At 44.2% G+C, this 17,615-nt stretch overlaps 1 protein-coding gene across 13 annotated transcripts in view; it reads left to right on the forward strand.

The window, feature by feature from the left end:
* Positions 1–17,615, forward strand: part of Ccser2 (coiled-coil serine rich protein 2) — a 136,951-nt gene that overhangs the window by 34,684 nt on the left and 84,652 nt on the right. For 12 of the 13 annotated variants that reach the window (XM_063233713.1, XM_063233710.1, XM_063233712.1 and 9 more), the window contains one exon: positions 694–890. In XM_063233713.1, the coding sequence (XP_063089783.1) occupies positions 694–890 (197 nt within the window). Of the gene's footprint in view, positions 1–693; positions 891–8,011; positions 8,077–17,615 lie in introns of those variants that run through there. The other variant, XM_063233721.1, reaches the window with a different exon arrangement.

Here is a 17,615-nt window from a genome sequence, read left to right on the forward strand (position 1 = left end):
CGTAGCTATACCAAAGGGCGAGTGAGATACACGGGTTATATCCCAGATTTTCTTACTGATCTTTGTAGTTAGTACTTCCAGAAGAGCTTTGTATATTTTTTAGTTGAAGAAAGTGTGATTTAAAAAAAAAATGCTTCCCCTTATAGTAGATGACCCTGGCCCTAAGTCCTGGAGCACAGGTGCCTGCTTCCATGTGTCCTGAATAAAGAGCAGCGGAGGCCTCGGAGGAAGGCAGGTGCTTTAATGCAGGGCTGGTCAGGTGCAGAGAGGGACATGAAGTCCTGCTGGTCACCGGTCCTGTAGACGCGGCTGCGAGAGCAGGTGTTCTCCTGCCGGGAGGCCCTGCGAGGCTGAGTGAGGTGCGCACCGCAGCAGGAGGAGGCTCTCGGCCGGCAGTTCAGGTGAGCTCGGGAGACGTGGTAAAGGGATCTGAGGCCTCACCAACGTTCTCAGGCACGTTACGAGGTGAAAGATGGCAGAGCTTCCCTTCTGTTCACTGTCCACATTACAGGAGGGTATTTTTAAGACTTTGACTTTTTTATTGTTTAGATTTTAGAAAATGCTGTGGTTGTGAATACTGCTTTCGAGCCTTTTTGGCATAATATATGAAATTATTAGAGTTTATATTATAGAAATAAGCTATATATTGTGTGAATTAATAACTTTTTTTATCTCTTTTTAAATCAACTGAAGACAGGAGTGAATGTGCAAAACACACCTGTGGGAATAACTTAATATCTCCGGATACGGATTACAGAGCTGGCTCTTCATTCGAGCTCTCTCCGTCCGACAGCTCTGACGGGACGTACATGTGGGATGAAGAGGGCCTGGAGCCCATTGGCAACGTCCACCCCGTTGGGAGCTATGAGTCTTCTGAAATGAACAGCATAGTACGTATGCATTTATGTGCCCTTTTGGAACAGCTGGTTTACTTTACTGTAAGAAGACTTATGGTACTGCATTTAGTTTGAATTTATGAGTTCGCTTTCCTAGTGTGAAAATAATTCACGTATGTTAGGGCCCATAAAGCACACAGTGAAGAGGGAGAGAGTGACTCTGCACGTTCGTGTGCTCACACACGTAAGCTCAGGTACTCAGATGTGGACACACCCTGTGTGCCCTATGGGTCAGGAGCAGCCAGGCCAGCGGTTCTTGAGGCGGAGTGGGGCTGTGCCCGAGGCTGGGGCCCTGGGGACCTCCGTGGTGAGGGGAGCCCGGGAGTGCTTCCTGCCACCTCCCTGAGCTCGCAGTGGGCCCACAGCAGAAGCATCGGCCTGACCTGGCCGTCATGCTGCTTGGAGACCCCAGGCTGGGTTGGAATACCGCTGTGGCTAGAAGGTCTCCTTCATGTCTGGACAGCTCTCTAGGGCAGCGGGCAGCTGTCATTAGTGACCCACGCTGCTGGACTCTGCTGTCTCGCCAGGTTTGAGGCTATGCCAAGGAGGACCTGGCAAGTCTCGCCCATGCAGTTACCGGCTTTGGCCTGCAGGGGCGCCTGGCGTGCTCAGGCTCCCAACAGGTTGGCCGCGCTAACCTGGTGTGCCCCAGGAGAGCACAGTAGGAGGACAGGAAATGTTGTTTTCCTCCTCCTGAAGGTGAAGGAGCGGGTTGCCAGTGAGCGCTGGCCCACCTGGCGTGCATTTCATACCAGCCGCTTTCAGAAGCATGAGTAATGCAGATGAATGAGCCGTGTGAATAAAATGTAACTGATGTGTTTAAAAGTGACCCATCACAGTTATTTTATATAACATTGGGTTTTCGGGAGAATCAAGTCAGTAATCTTTATCAGGTAGATCTTAGGCTGTGTAATTTTCTATATTAATACATACTGTGATTTGGAAAAAACAGTCATCATTACCGGAGGCTTTTCAAGTGTGTAAGCATAGAGGGGGTGCACATTTTGTATTTTAGGAAAGCATCTCGACCTCCTTACGTGACGGAGGCTAGCGTGCAGCTTGGGGCCTTCTGTTTTCCTGCCGGCACTTCTTGCAGTACAGTGCTGTGGTCGAAGGGCTTCTGAGCGTGTGTCCAGCAGGTGGCAGCAATGAGTCCTTAGCGTGCGGTCTCCAGATGTTCGCCTTCTGTCCTCTGTGCGTCCTCTGTGACCGTCACCGTGTCCGCCCTAACGGGGAAGCCAGTGTAGCCCGCTCTGAGTTTCCTTCATACCGCAACAGAGCTTGTCCTAGGCTGGGTTGGCAGCAGGTGCAGTTGCCAGAGTATACGTTTTACTTTGACCCCCTGCGCGGCCTCTCTGTTCCCGTAGTGAGCATTTCTCCTCGCAGGGCACGGAGCGTGGAGAGCCCTTGAGGAGCAGTGTCTCACCTGCGTGGACCCCAGCACACAGTGTGTAGGCTGAGTGCTTTCCACAGCACTGGCCGCGAATTCTGTGTGTGTGGCTTACATGCTGGCAGAGTTTTGTGGAAGTGTAATTATATACAGTAAAATACAATAATAAGCATACAGTAGATAATACACAACGCATAGACCTGCTGGCAGCCTGACAGTTTTGACAGACGTCTGCATGTGCTAGACAGTCCTGCAGATTAAGTCACACAGCTTTTTGTCAGCCCAGGAGTTCTGCTGTCCTCCGGCCGTGCGTTTCCCAGCACAGAGCGGTGCAGCCCTGTTGGCTGGCCTCTGGCCCTCTGCAGACTAGCTTTCCTGTGCTGGACCTGCACAGAGGGAGCCATCAGCGTGGCTGCTCGCTGTCTCAGTTCCTTTAGTTAGAGCATCAGGGACAGGCGTTTAGTTTGTGACTGGCTGCTGGAGAGCCACGTTGTTGGGACTGTCCTGCTGTGTGTTTTATGGGGAACATGTCTGCTGTTGATGTGGCATGTAGCAGGGGTGCTGGGTTACAGGGTGTGCATGTGTGTTCTGGAAGTTTCCAAGGTGGTCCTGTGGCAGCTCCCGTGGCAGGAAGTGAGTGTTTCAGGCCTTCTCTTTCCGTGTCTGCACTCACAGGGGTGCCCTCCTGGGCTGGGCACGGCAGCATTGAATTGAGATGCTTGTCGTTCCCCTGTGTGGCTGCTCCCTGAGCACCTGCACCCCGTTCATCGGCCTTCAGGGTGTCCTCTTCTGTGCAGGGCCTTCTGTTGGGTTACACTGTTTCTTAGGATTTGTGGAAACCCCATACAGTTTGGATATAAATATTTTACGTATGTAAGATAATACATGTTCATAAAATATTTATGAGTATAATACATTTTCTACTCTAGGCTGCCCAACTTTTTAGTAGTGTCTGTTTATGATAAGACAGTGTTAGCATGTTTTTCCTTATTACCATTTTTTAATACTGTTGTAAAATCGTGCGAACCTTAAAGTCACAAAGACATGTTCCTTTGTTTTCTGCTAAAGACTTTATTACTGGTTTATATTTAAACTTTCTGCAGTTCACTAGTGTATGGTACATGACAGAGGTCAAGGTTAACTTTGGGAGTACGGTGAGTCCCCTTCCCCGTTCTACTGAGGGGTCTTCTTTCTCATGAATCAGTGACTGTACAAATCGGTCTACTTGTCTGTTCTCCTGACCATGCTTCGCAGTTTTGATTTTTGTAGCTTGAAAAGTTTTGATGTCTGGTGGTGTAAGTCTTCCAAAAAATCTTGTTTCTTTCCCCTAAGATTTCTTAGCTTTTTATATTCCCTTTTGAGTATAAGGGTGAACTTGTCAATTTCTGTGAAGGCCTGGAGTGGTTTTGAAAGGAATTGCATTGAATTTATCATATCAGCTTGCAGAGAACTGGCATATTTGTGTTATTTTTCCAATTTGATTCCTCCAGTTGTTTAGATTATAGCAGTGTTTCTTGCTAATGTTTTATACTTTTCTGTAAAATGTTGTACATATTTTAGATCTTTGACTTTGCTACTATAAATGATCCCACGTTATCATTCTCATAATTGGCCTGTGGGTTATTGTGGAATTTCCGTGTATACTAGGTAATCATAATTTGTGACCCCTCTCTTCCTCGGGTTAGGATGACCAACAGAATATTGATAACATTTTAGAAGAAGCTCTGTTGTTCACCACTGAAGTCTTTTGGGGAGTGGGAGAGAAAAGTGAGATTACCAGGTTATGGAGTTCCTTTTTGTTTTGTTTGCTCACTTTTTGTTGTGAATTGTATCAGTGTTTGCCAAATGCTTGGTACATCTTTCGAAATAATTGAATCATTTTTTTCTCCCGTTGGTTTGGTGGATTGCATTGCTTTATTTTAGATACTAGACTACCTTTTTCCATTGCTAGAATACATTCAGATGGCTGTGAGGTATTATTCCTTTTAATGTTGATAGACACTATTTCCTTATCTTTTATTTATGTCTTTTTGTAGTGATGTTCATGAGTAGGATTGTTCCGCTTTGTGGTTTTCATTTTCTTTTTCTGGCATGTTTGGAATCAGGTTTTGCATTGTGAGGAAACAAGAATGTTTCCTGTTTTTTTTTAATGAGTTTGTATATAATTGATGTTGACTTCTTTTTTCATAAGTATTTAAAAAGAGTTCACTGGAATTCAGGCTTCTGGACCTGGAATTTCTTGACAAGAAGATTTTAAGATACTGGCCCATTTAAAAACTATACATATTCTTGTGCGGCTTTCAAAAATTTCACCTGAGCTTGTCATTTGTCGATGAAAGTTATTCAAGACTTTTTAGCATCTTGCCGTCTTCTCATGAAGCCTGCTTTGCACTCCTGTTGCTGTGATGGATTTGCCCTGTCTTCAAAGTCAGTCAGTCCCAAGTGCTAGAGCCTGCCTTCTGTTTCCCTCTTCCCTGAGGAGCCCTGTCACTGCGCAGGGCTCCTCCAGATGTTCAGGTGCCTGGGTCACCACAGGACCACCTTGGAAACTGCCTGAACACACAAGACCACCCTGTAACCCGTAGCTCCCTCTGCTACACGCCGTAGTAACTTTGACGTCACCTGTAGCCGAGATTCTTCTGTGCAGTGTGAGCTGACATTGCAGGTTCCAGGGGTTAAAACGTGGATAGGGTTGGGGGCATTTACTCTGCCTAACACAACTGCTGATGCATTTTTCAAATGTTTAATTTTTATTAACATAATTTTTTGAGATCAATAGGTTTGGCTCTAATAAGTTATAAATTGATTTAAAAATTGAATTGTAACATAGTTTAGTCAAACTCAGTTTAAATTAATTAAACTTGTGGCATAGTTATTCATGTATCTTTCACTAGTGAATTGTAGTACTCTAGCTAATCATAGATTTTATATGGAGATCTCAAAATGTGTTTTAGTATTCCTGTGTTGTTAATACTCTTGATATAATAATTGGGTTTAATTAGTTATGTATGCAAATGTGTATGTGGGATGCATATTTTCTGTAAATTAACACGGGATTTAAAGATGACTCCTTTCTAAGAATGGCACTGCAGAGGTAGTAAGATAATGGGAAATACCGTGCTTTACAGCATGTAGATTTTTTCCCGCCTTTTAAAAATGCATGGCATAGTGAGTACGATTTGTAATATTTTTAACTGTATTTCCTAGAGAAAATACTCTGAAATACTAACTTGAAAAGAATGTCCAGTATTCAGTTATAATATTAGATCAGCTCTCTGTAGATTACAAAATATAAAGGCATGTCAGGCTGGGCATGGTGGTGCGTACCTGTAATCCCATCACGCAGGTGGCAGAGGGCAGAGGGTTGGTAGGAGCTCAAGGCCAGGCTGGGTCAGCCTGAACTGCTCAGCCAGACCCTGTCTCAAAAAGCCAAAAAACAAAAACCAAATCAGAACATGCTTTTAAACTACTAGTTGTGTTAATGATAAATGCATTTATTTGATTTCATTTTGCATTAATAATTACAGGTCTAGATTTCTTCTGATTGAAAGTATCTTTTAAAAAAGAAACATCGCGCTTCTGTAGAGTATTTTTCCTCTCTTGGTTATTTTAATTGTCCTCTATTTCTGTTCTGTTTCTTTTGAGATCTAACCACTCTAACATGCACAGAGGTCCTGGGCTCCAGCCTCTGCACCACAAAAGGAGAAAAAGAATAAATCATAGTTGCTCAGCTCCCGAGATGTGGCTCACCTGGGACAGGAACTCTGCCCCAGCTTTAGTTTTGCTGGACATTGGACCTTTGTACATTTGGTGACTGTCAGTTTGTGTATTTATTCTGAGCATCTGTTTTGCATGGATTAGTTAGCACAGGGGACTTTATGTGAACTGCTGTCTTCCTTTCTGCTAGCTACTGGTCTTTTCTGTTTGGTCTTTTATATGCAGAAGAATGGGGTATCAAAGTGAAGCCTAGTGCATTTCCCTGAGTCTTACCCCTCAGTCTGTAGATAAAGACAGAGGCCCAGGAAGGTGAAGTGACAGCCTTCAAGAGACAGAGGAGTCAGAGCTTGGCCCCCTCGCTGTGCTGACACTTGGTTAATTTTGCCTAAGCCGTGTCTTCCATTGGTTAACAGGGGCCGGCATGCTCCTCTGCAGACTGCCCACGTGTTTCTGTGGACAAAGCCTTGTGAGAATGCAGCCCGTGGCCTGTGTGCAGAGCCCGGGATTCCTTTCATGCCGCGGTGGCAGGGCGGAGTGGTTGCCACAGAGTCTGCAGTAACCACAACTTTCTCTTTGACCTTTAAGAATGTGTTTGCTGACCCTTGTGTTAGACATTGCAGATGGTTTTGAAGGTTGAGAAATTAGCTGTCCAAGCAGACACACTGTAGCTTTCTGTACACTTCCTGTTTGGTTTTCTCCTTGCAGTCTTCCCTGGTATCATTCTTGTAACCTCAGGGAAAGGTACCTTTGGATCCTCCTGGTACTAGAGTCTGATGGTACCAGGTGCTGGGGTGCAGCGCCCAGGAGGCTGGTGTGGCAGTGCTTCCATGGCAGTGTGTGGTGGAGGTGAGGTGAATGTTAGCTACCTCACTAACATCACGGCTTCAGTGGTGAGTGGGGGACTGCTACCCCCCGGGGATCCACAGAGTTACACTGTCTTAGCGAGGACCTGCCCAGGGTGGGTGTTGGTGGGTGTTAGGGAAGGCTTTTCCAGGAAACGGTATTCCAGCTGGGTGAGCTGGGATGGTTCCCGAGGTGTGTGGAATGGGAGCCTGGGAAGGGGGATGGTGGGCGTTGCAGGAGCTGAAGAGCCCAGGGCAGCTTCAGCGCAGACAGGAGCAGTTTGCAGGAGCTGCCAGCCCACCCAGCGCCTCTCCAGAGCGGGTTTGTGTGCTTGGCCCTTAGTCTGAAGGTGACTCTCAGAGGCTGTAGGGAAGGAGTGTGATTAAAAGTGCTCAGTGTGGAAAACTGAGTGACAGGGCTGGGGATTTAGCTCAGTGCGTAAGCACTGCCTGGCAAGCACGAGTTTGATCCCTGCTTCTGAAAACACAACATAGCAAAACAAAACAAAAACACCAAAACCAAAACCACCCCTCGCCCCAAAAGGCCTTCTAGAAAAACTGAGTTAGGGGAAGTAGCCGGGTCCTTGAGGCCCTTGCGCTAGTGAGAGGTGGTGGTGGCACTTACCAGGTGCTGGCGCGGGGACCTGCAGGGGCCGGCAGCTCAAAGATGGGGTAGAGCACCACATCTATAATTTACTGGAGGGGAGAAAGGTACCCCCCCCCCTGACGTTTAGAAGTTGTAACTAATGTTTCTGCCTCTCCTCCTTCTCGCCGGGGGTCTTAAGTGGCCAGTTCTGTTATTTTCTTGTTGGGTTCCCATTTCCTGTCTAAGTGTCTTCTGCCCAGGATTACTCCGGTCAGTGTAGGAATTTCTCAGTGTCTGCTAAACAGCATGTACTGCATGTCGTGAAGATAGCTGCTCTGTGACCATCTCTCATTGTTCCCCAGTTTCTGGCAGGAAATCATGTCTCAGAAAACACTTGTTGAAGTGAATGCCACAAAGGCCTGGCGATCACTGCCCTTTAACTGAAAATAAAAACGCTTAACCGAGAGGTTACTGTTCATTACATTCAGTATTTTCTCTGCACATTGTGACATAACCTCCTCACTAAGTGGGTTTCTGAGGTGTCACATGTCACAATAGCAAGGTGCGAGTGACTAGAAATGGGGTGCCAGCGCTTGGGGTAGTGGAGAGAAAGACACTCAAGGAGGCTGAGAGGCCCAGCTGCAGGTAACGAAAGCTGTGGATCCGCGCTGCTGCTTGGCGCTGCCCGACCGTCGGCTGCGGAAGCTGAGGGCCCGAGGGATCTGCGCCAGCTCTCCTGTGACAGATAAGGGGATGCCGGCAGACCGAGAGACTGTTTTTCTCAATGTCTTCTTTTCTTGGCCAGGCTGCTGAATCTTCTGTGTACATTTAATTAATTGGCCTAGGTTCATTTTGTCCTGCTAATGTAACTTTTATGTTTAAAAGTATTTGTCAAATGTTGTTGTGATCCTTTAAACATAATTGTGTGTTTTTTCGTTCAGTATTTGTGTCTTGAAGGTTAAGTATATTACATTATGAAATTCAACTCAGTAATTATTTTTTGAGCTTCTGCTGTGTCCTAGGTATTCTGATAAGTTCTGAGGACTCTAAGACAGATCAGACTGTCTTCATCCTTAATCACTTCAAAGTCTAGGTCACAGGCAGACATGAAGAGATGATCATAGGATAGTGTAGGCAGTAAGCTTGGACGAAGTTTTAAATAACACAGAAGGGAGATGTAATTCTGTGTGTGTGTGTGTGTGTGTGTGTGTGTGTGTTCAGAAGGTTTCAAGAACGAAGCGACATTTGAGTCCTGTTTTGAAGAATGAACACAGAGTTGATGCCCTGGTCAAGGAGGTAGGAGTGGCCTGATAGAGTAGGCACCCGCATACACGGTCACGTGGGGGTGTCAGAGTCCTGACGAGTGGGCAGCTGTCACATCGCTGAGAGCGGGGTACGGGGTGCAGAGGAGCTGGAGGTGCACATGGTGCTAGGGGAGGGGGATCCAGTAATACGGACCATGAACGTGGAGGTACTGGGCCTTCTTGGCTCCTTGCGGGTCAAAGCCTGTGCTCCCAGGACAGCTCAGTGAACTTAAAATGTCTCTTGTTAAGAAAAGAGAATGATTTGTTTACCACCATGCCTCTTTTACAGAGCACAGTACTTGGCATAGAGTTTGTTAATATTCATGGAGAAAATCTGAACTCCAAGTTGTACGCAGTAAGTCTGTAGATTTGTTACAGTAGAGAAGGACATGGAGCTGAGAAGTTAGGTGTCTGGCTCAGGGGAAGGCTTTGCGGGGCTGCTCTTCTGGCCGGAGCAAGTAGCCCCTTCCGCTCAGGCTCTTCTCCTTGATCGTCCTGGGTAACTCCGACAGAAGCCACTGCAGTGTTCCGCTCCAGGCCTTCCCCTTTCAGAGACAATGAAGTGGTCTCCCAATCTTTCATCTCTTTGGCGTGGGGAGTCCGGCAACCCGCGTGTGCCAGGCTGCCAATCTAGTAGTTTAAGGTTGTAAGGGGGCAGAAATGGAAAGTTAACCTGTGCTTTAGTATGCGCCCAGGGGAAAACAGCATGGGGTGCTAGGCCACCGTAGGCAGTCACACCACCACGCAGCCTAGTGGTGTGATCAGTGTCTCTGTGCCCGTAGCCTGTGGTGGTCTTCTCTTGGGAGAAGTTACATCAGGTATCTTTGGAGACTTTCCTTGGCTCTGAAGTTGTCCTTTGTTCTGGCATTCGATTTGCCAACTCTTTTCTTGTTTTTAGTGCTAGAAGAAATGGGGACTTCTTTTTTTGGGGGAGGAATAGTGGGGATCGAACTCAGGATCATGCACTTGCAAGGCAGGCACCTGTGCCGCTGAGCTAACTCCCTGGCCCCGTTTGTTTTTAATGTGTGTTAGTTCTCATTGAGATTTTTGATTTACTAAATTATCTAATTATTCATTTCTTTTACAATTTTTTAAAAAAATTTGCTAGGTAATGTTTTATTTTGGCTTTTAAAATACATACACATATGTGTAATGGGCCTATATTTGCCTTTTCTTGTAAACATGTTGTCTGGATTTAGCTGAAGAGTTCATTACTGTGGTGACATAGCCTGAAGATATTTCTTACCCTTTTTTAAAACTCAGATTTTACTGGTACATTTTAGGTATACATAATTCATCACAGGGAATTTGTACCTATACGGGATATAACTTGATCCTACTTTTGCCCTGTGCTCTCTATTAAAACCATCATTTCCATTTATTCCTTCTTGTCTCATTTTTTAATAACCTATTCATTTTGAGCTCTCCTTTATTAATACTTAATAGGCCTTTGTGATACCCTGAAGGTTACAACTATGAACTGTTTTCTTACCCAGAAAGTGATGTGTGTGATATGGGATGAATATTTATCTTGTTTCACTTTGTTTTTAGCTGTTTATTTTGAACTAATTTTAGATTTACAGAGAACTTTTTAAAAATCCAGAGTTCTTGTGTACCTTGCACTTACCATCTGCTAATATCAATATGTTACTTTATCATTACTCATTGATTAGAATTAGGGAAGTACATTTACTATAATCCTCAATAATATGCTCACCCTTTTTAAGTTAGGCCAGTTTTCTTTTGTGTTGTTTTGTCTGATCTAGAGTCTAACCTAGAAACTCAGAGTATTTGCTGTCTGTATGCTTCAGGCTGGCCTTGAACTCACTTCGTAGCCCAGGCTGGCTTTGAATTCGTCGTGATCCTCTTGTCTCAGCCTCTTAGTGCTGGGATTACAGGCGTGTGCCATCACGCCCAACTGTTGTTACTAATTTTGCTCATTTGCTCATTTGCTAATGGTGTTGACCAAGTTTCTCTAATGCAAAATTACTGTTTTTCCCTTTATAATTAATGCTTCTGAGCATAAAATTTGAGATTATGCAAATGTTTTCATGGGTTTGTCCATTGATATTAGCATTGATAGATTCCTTTTCAATTGGAACTTATTTTACTGCTCGGATTGTTCCGAATTTGGCTATTGGGGTTGTTTTCAGATTTGTTTCTGTGTCTTTCTGGTAAGATTTATTTTTCAAACACTCTCTTATTTTTGGCACTACAAGATATTCCAGACTCATCTTGTGTTTTTTCTTCCTTAGCCTTGGAATCATCATTTCTGTAAGGAAAGTATTGTTCGTGAATAGTGTTTAGAAACCAAGATCTCGGGGCTAGATGTGCTTGTTGCTTCTGGGGTGTAATTGTTTTCAGGCATCATGGCAGACAGAGGTGGGAGTCCTGTGTCCACACCATTGGTCGTATTTCTGTGTCTGTGTACACAGGGTACATGATGGCCTTCCCTCTTTGCTTATTTTAACTCATTTTTCTCAGAAATGAGAAACCTGGCTCTTAACCAGTGTATCACAATTTATTTACCTGTGTGTGTGTGTGTTACAATTATAGTAGGAATGTTACATGTCAGGATTGTAGTATATATACATAGTTTCAGTTTGCTAGCATATACTTATGAAAAATGAATTTTCTGACGTATAATATTTGCTTGCATTCTTTTTTAACTTTAGCCTTAATCTGAACTGTCTCCAAGTTGGCGTAGATTCGTTGGTCCTCATTACCTTCCAGCAAGGTTGCTGTTCACTGTTACTCTGTTAGGTCTGTTTGCCACTATTTGTTTCATTTTAGGTTCCCCATACATCATGATTCATTTTAAGTATTTGTGTAGTTCGTAATACTTGAGAGATCTTTCTCAGTTGTTCCATACGCTGTAAACTGTTTTAGTTTGTAGGTGTACACTGTTTATTCAGTTGCTGTCCTGCCTGGACCTTAGGATCGTCAGTATTCTGTGGTTACAGACTGTTACAATGGTTCTCTAGTGCACATTTATCTTTATGATTTAGGTAGAGAAACACTTGTATCATTTTACGTAGGTTCCTATCAACTTCTGTTCAATTGCTTAAAAAAAACAACCACCAACTTCTGTGTATCACAGTCTCAGTAGGACAATATGATGGTTCTTCTTCTGGCACTATGTTCTTAGAAGACAGCGGTTGCTTCCATTCTTAACGCTTACTGGTGAGTTTCAAGTGCTGCAAGTAATGAAATTCTGGAATTATTATGTTTTCCTGTGTTTTATCCACATTTTCACTTCCACCCCTTCCCACACTCTGTTCCCAAAGGCAGTGTCCTTAGTGTCTGACATTCTGCAGTGTGACCAAATAAGAAGGTCTCTTTTAGATTCCATTTCCCAGAATTGCCATGTGATACAATAAGCAGTGAGTCGGGTGGTCCTGTGCATGTTGGCTCTGCTGAGCTGCACCGTGACTGGATTGGTGTAAAGGACCCTGAACCTGAGCGAAGGAAATCCCGGCTGTTGGAGGAGTGGGGTCACTAAGTGTGTTATCCAGCAAGCGGTCCCACCATGCCCCCAATACACTTGGCATTTCCATGTAGTAAGTATGCATGTCAGCTGAATCCTGCCGCCACCACAGCTAACAGTAGTCCCCTGGGAACTTCCAAGGCTTAAGCAAAGCCCAGGAAACAGAGCTTGTCTGGTCTTAGTCCCGGGTCCATGGCGCAGTGCGCAGTGCGGTTAACAGTTCCGCCAGCCCCCTGCAGCTTGTGTCTTCTTCCTTTTCAGGTACGGCTGGCCTCCTGTGTTGGCCTGTTTCTCATTCTGCCTCCTTGGAAGGCACCACAGAAAAGAGGAACCTGATACTTAAATAATAAAGATACCGTCAATGGGACTAGCATGGAATCTTACAGAATTTGAGAAAATAGGTTGTCCTAGTTTTCTAGTGCTGCCGTGACAGTTTGGCAGAGCTGATGTGGCTTACTGTTGATCTGTCCATTAGCAGTCAGACTCAGGTCCAGCTGGGTAAAGGCAGGGTTGCCTGTGTTCCTGGAAACCTTCGGGAGACTGTTCCTTACTTACCTTTTCCTGCCTCCTGCAGAGCTGCAGCCCTGTTGCTCTGACCGCCTCCAACCTCCTCCTTGCCTCCCCCTTCCTCTCTAAGGGTGCTTACTGCAGGGGGCTGCCTGGAGACTCTGGGGTAGTGGTGCTATTGCAGGTTAGCTGGCTGGCAACCGTAATTTCATCGGCAACCCCAGTTCCTCCTTTACATGTAGACCTAACATACTCAGGTTTCAATCATTCATACCTGATGATTGCAGGGATTATCTTACTGATCAGGAAAATTACTTCTTTTTTCTGCAACTTTTTTGAGGAAGCTCCACACTGATTTTCACAGTGGTTGCACCAGTCTGTATTCCCACCACTAGGAGAAGGCTTCCTTTCTCCCACAGCCCTGCTAGCATTTGTTAGCGGGTGGTTTCTTGATAACACTCATTGTTTCTGAAGTGAGGTGGAATCTCAGTGTTTTTTATTTCTTTACTTATTTAAATCTTTTTGCGACAGGGTCTTGCTGTGCAACCCAGGCTGGCCATGGGCTCACTTTGTAACCCAGGCTGGTCTCAAACTTGCAAGATCCTCCTGCCTCAGCCTCCCTAGTGCTGGGATTACAAGAGTCTGCCACCATGCCCGGCTTCTCAGTGTTGTTTTAATTTGCACCTCTCAAATGACCAGTGATGTTGAATTTCTTTTCTTACATTTATTTGCCTTTTTTTTTAATCTGAGAAGTGTCTGTTCATTTCAAATGGGTTAATGGTTTTTAAAAATTGGAGCAGGGTCTGCTTTTTTTGAGTTCTGTAATATTCTAAATATTAGTCCTTTTTCTGTGGACAGCTGGCAAAAGTTTTTGCCCACTATGTGGGTTATCTCTTCATTTTGTTGATGATTTCTTTTGCTGCGGAAACATTTTTTTTAATGAGAGCCCATTTGTTGACTTTTTTAGGATATTTCTTGTGTGATTGGAGTATCGTTCATAAGGTCTTTGTTACACCTATGTCTTCAAGATTTCTACCTAGTCTGTCTTCCAGCAGACTTAATGTTTTTGTTACAGTACTTAAATTTTTGATCCATTTTGCGTCTCGTTTAGTGTGTGGTGAGAGATACTGGTCTTTGGTGTATGGAAAACCAGTTTTTGTAGCACTGCTTATTAAAGAGGCTGTCTTTGTTTGGTGTAGGTATTTGGCTCCTTTGGCAAAGATGAGAAGGCTGACTGTGGAGTTGTTTCTGTGTCCTGTGTTCTGTTCCACTGATGCTCAGGTCTGATTTTGTCAGTAGTATGCTGTTTTATCACTGTAGCTTTGCAGTATAACTTCAAGTCGGGTTGTGGTGCCCTCTGCCTTGCCTTTGATGCCCAGAATTCCTTCTAATTTTAAGATTGTTTTCTTTAATTCTGTCTTTGTATTTTTATCAAGATTATATTAAATCTGTATAACAGTTTTGGGAGTCATTTTCACTATTTTGGTTCTTCCTACCCAAGAACAAGGGATATCTTTCCATTTTCTGATAGCCTCTCCTTTTCCAGAGTACTATAGTTTTCCATGTAAAAGTCTTTTAGTTCTTTTGTTAGATTCTTAAGTATTTCATTTTTTGGATGCTATTATGAAAGGTGTAGCTTCTCTACCTCAGTGAATTTGTTATTTGTATACAGAAATGCTATTGATTTTTGAGTGTTGATTTTGCATGCAGCTGTGCTACTGAATTTGGTTATTAAAACTAGGAGTCTTGGGCTGAGGGTTTAGCTCCGCAGCATAAGCGCCTGCCTGGTAAGCACGAGGGTGTGAGTTCAATCCCTGATACCAAAAACACCCAAGAAAATAAAAAGCAAACTAGGAGTCTTTTGTTGGAATTTTGGGGTCTTCTATGTAGAGGGTCATGTCATCTGTAAATAATGATGATTTAACTCTTCTTTTCTTATCCTTTTATGTCTTTCTCTTGTCCAGTTGTTCTGGCTAAAGTTTCCAAAACTATACTGAATAAGAGTGGTGATAGTGGACATCCTTGTCTTGTTCCTGATATTAGAGTGAAGGCTTTCAGTCTTTGTCCATTTAGTATGATGCTAGCTGTTGGTTTGACATAGATGGTTTTCATCAGGTTGAGATAAAGACTAGCAGTTCCAGTTTCCCGTAGGGTTTTTATCACGAATGAGTGTTGGGCTTTGGCACGTGCTTTTTCTTCTGCATCTAATGAAATGGTCATGTGATTTTTGTCTGTGACTCTGTTAATATGGTGTCTTAGTTACTTTTTTCATTACTGAGACAAAATACCCAGCACCCACAAGTTAACGAAGGAAAGGTTTTTAGTTCACAGACTATAGAGATTTCAGTTCATAACCAGCTGGCTCCAAGGCAGGGTGGCACATGGCAGAGGGCTCACCATTCATGGTGGTGGAAGACAGCAGAAGCAACAAGAGAGAGACAAGACCCGTTCTGTCCCTTAATACTGTATGCGGCTACCCACCCTAGGGGGGCGAAGCACTCAACCCAAAATCCCAGCACTGAACCTCGAATCAGTCACAAACTCCAGACTCAGGTTCCTCCAAGGAGAGCCTGCTTTCTAATTCTGCACGAGGCTTTGAGGGAACAACTAGATACCAGCCACAGCATATGGTGGGTTACATTTACTGATTTGTGTATGTTAAACCATCCCTGCATCCCTGCGATGAATGCTACTTGGTTGTGGTGTATAATCTTCTTGATGATTTGCTGCATTGTGTTTGCCAGCATCTCACTGATGAGTTTTACATCTGTGTTCATTAGGAAAACTGGTCTGTCCTTTTAGGTAGGATCTTTCTGGTTTGGTTATCTTATCTTTGGTGATCTGTTAGGGCCTAGACTTTCCTTTGTTGGTGGGTTTTTAATTACATCCTCAACTTCATGGATAGATACTGGTTTACTTAGAATTTTTATATCTTCTAGATTCAGTTTTTATAGATCATATGTGTCTAGGAATCTTCTGTGGTTTCCCTTTTATTAGAATACAGGTTCTCAGAGTAGGTATTGATGATCTTCTGAATTTCTGCAGAATCTGTTGTGATTTCACCCTTTTCATTCCAAATTGCATGATTTGAATATTTTCTTTACTTTTTTGAATAAGGAGTTTGTTAATTTTGTTTAATCTTTCAAAGGTCCAAAGGACCGGGGATTTGGCTCAGCGGTGCAGTGCCTGCCTGGAAAGTGTGAGGTCACGATTTCCATTCCTGTGACAACCAGATACCAACTTGGTACATTGATTCTTTGTATTGTTTTAGGTAATTTGCAGTGTGCTGCTGGATTGGAGTTTGTCTGATGTGTTTCTTATGGTTGCTGTGGGTTATGTTGTTTTGGAAGTGGTGCTGCAGAGATCACAGCCGTGGATAGCATGCACCATTTTAGGGGCACCTGTCAGTGTGACTTACCCTTGCTCGGCCGCCCACCCTAGCATGGTGCTGGTCAGGTTTCTCTGCAGTGAAGTTACTCTCTTCCTTTTTCTCTGTTGGTCTTGTGCTCGGGGGAAGACAAGAGCTATGTGCACCCAGCCTTAAGGAGGTAGTTACATCCCAGCTCCTGAAGCGCAGATTCTAATAAATTCTTTGAGTTTCTGCTGTCCTACTGCAGGGATTTATTTCTTCTCTTTTCATTTTAGTTCTCCCTGTCGCTGTGACTTCTCAGATGTTTATTTTATACGTTATTTATAATTTAAGCCCCCACTGGGTTTTACTTTAGTTTTTGAGATCTTTTTTAACTTTCTGGCACTGCAGAATGCTCCAGGCTCATCTTGTGTATTTTCTTTTTTTTTTTACTTTTTTTTTTTTTTTTTTTTTGTCTTTTTTCATTTTTATTGGTACTGGGATCGAACTCATGACCGCCTGCTTGCAAGGCAGGTGCTTATGCCGCTGAGCTAAATCCTCAGCACCCTTGTGTATTTTCTTAACTCAGTGCTAGAATCAGCTGTTGGTCTAAGCAGCTTGGCTCTTTTTTATTGAAGAACAGTATGAGGAGGTAAGATCTCCATGCTAGGTGTGTTACTGGGCGCTCTCAGCTGAGAGGGGCGGGCTGCAGCCCCTGAGTGTGTAAACCTGTGTGGAACTGAGTTCACAAGCTGCCGTCACATTGCAACCCGTGACTGTGTTGGGCATGTCTTCCTTCCTTACCGGCTACCCCCTCACCAGGGGTGTGGGACCTGCTGCTTATCAGTGGCCGTCCCTGTACTGGCCGGATCCCAGCTTATGTGGATAGTGACTTGGCTGCGGTCAGCTCGAACTCCCAGGAATGGCCGTCGGCTAGGCTGAGTCGCTGTGCGCAGCGCCACTTCCAGTCTTTGCGGCTCCTGTTACTTCAGAGCTCGCTGGCCGCGGCCTCCTTCCCCAGCTCTCAGTGAGGGAGGTCCATACATTCCTAGTACACTGAGATTTTTGTCACCCAAATGGTTTCTAGAGACTTCACGCGGCGTCTTGTAGTCACCATTCCAGCACCATAAATATCACTTTACTGTCCTGAAATGTCCTCTCTCTGTCATTATATATCCTTTCCTCTGTGAGCCATCTGTACACCATTTCTAAAGTTTTGCCTTCCCACAAATATCTTATAATTGGAATCATATGCAGCTTTTTGAGACTGGCTTCTTGTCTTTAGAGTTTATGTCTTTCGTGGCTTGAAAGCACATTTGTTTTTGCTGTGTGTGCATGTGTGCCAAACATTACCCATTCAGTTCTGGAAGGCTCTCTGTTGTCTGCTCATTGTGATAAAGCTGCCACACAGGTTCATGTGCTGGTTGTCAGTGGCTCTGAGCTTTCGAAATCAGGTAAATCTGAAGGAATGCGATTGCTCGATTATAGTAATTCTCTTTTATCACATAGATGTTTTACCAGGATTTTTTTTATTTTA

Source organism: Cavia porcellus, unplaced genomic scaffold (assembly GCF_034190915.1).
Source record: "Cavia porcellus strain 051 isolate PalLab524CR breed Dunkin Hartley unplaced genomic scaffold, mCavPor4.1 scaffold_23, whole genome shotgun sequence".
Classification (NCBI taxonomy): Eukaryota; Metazoa; Chordata; class Mammalia; order Rodentia; family Caviidae; genus Cavia; species Cavia porcellus.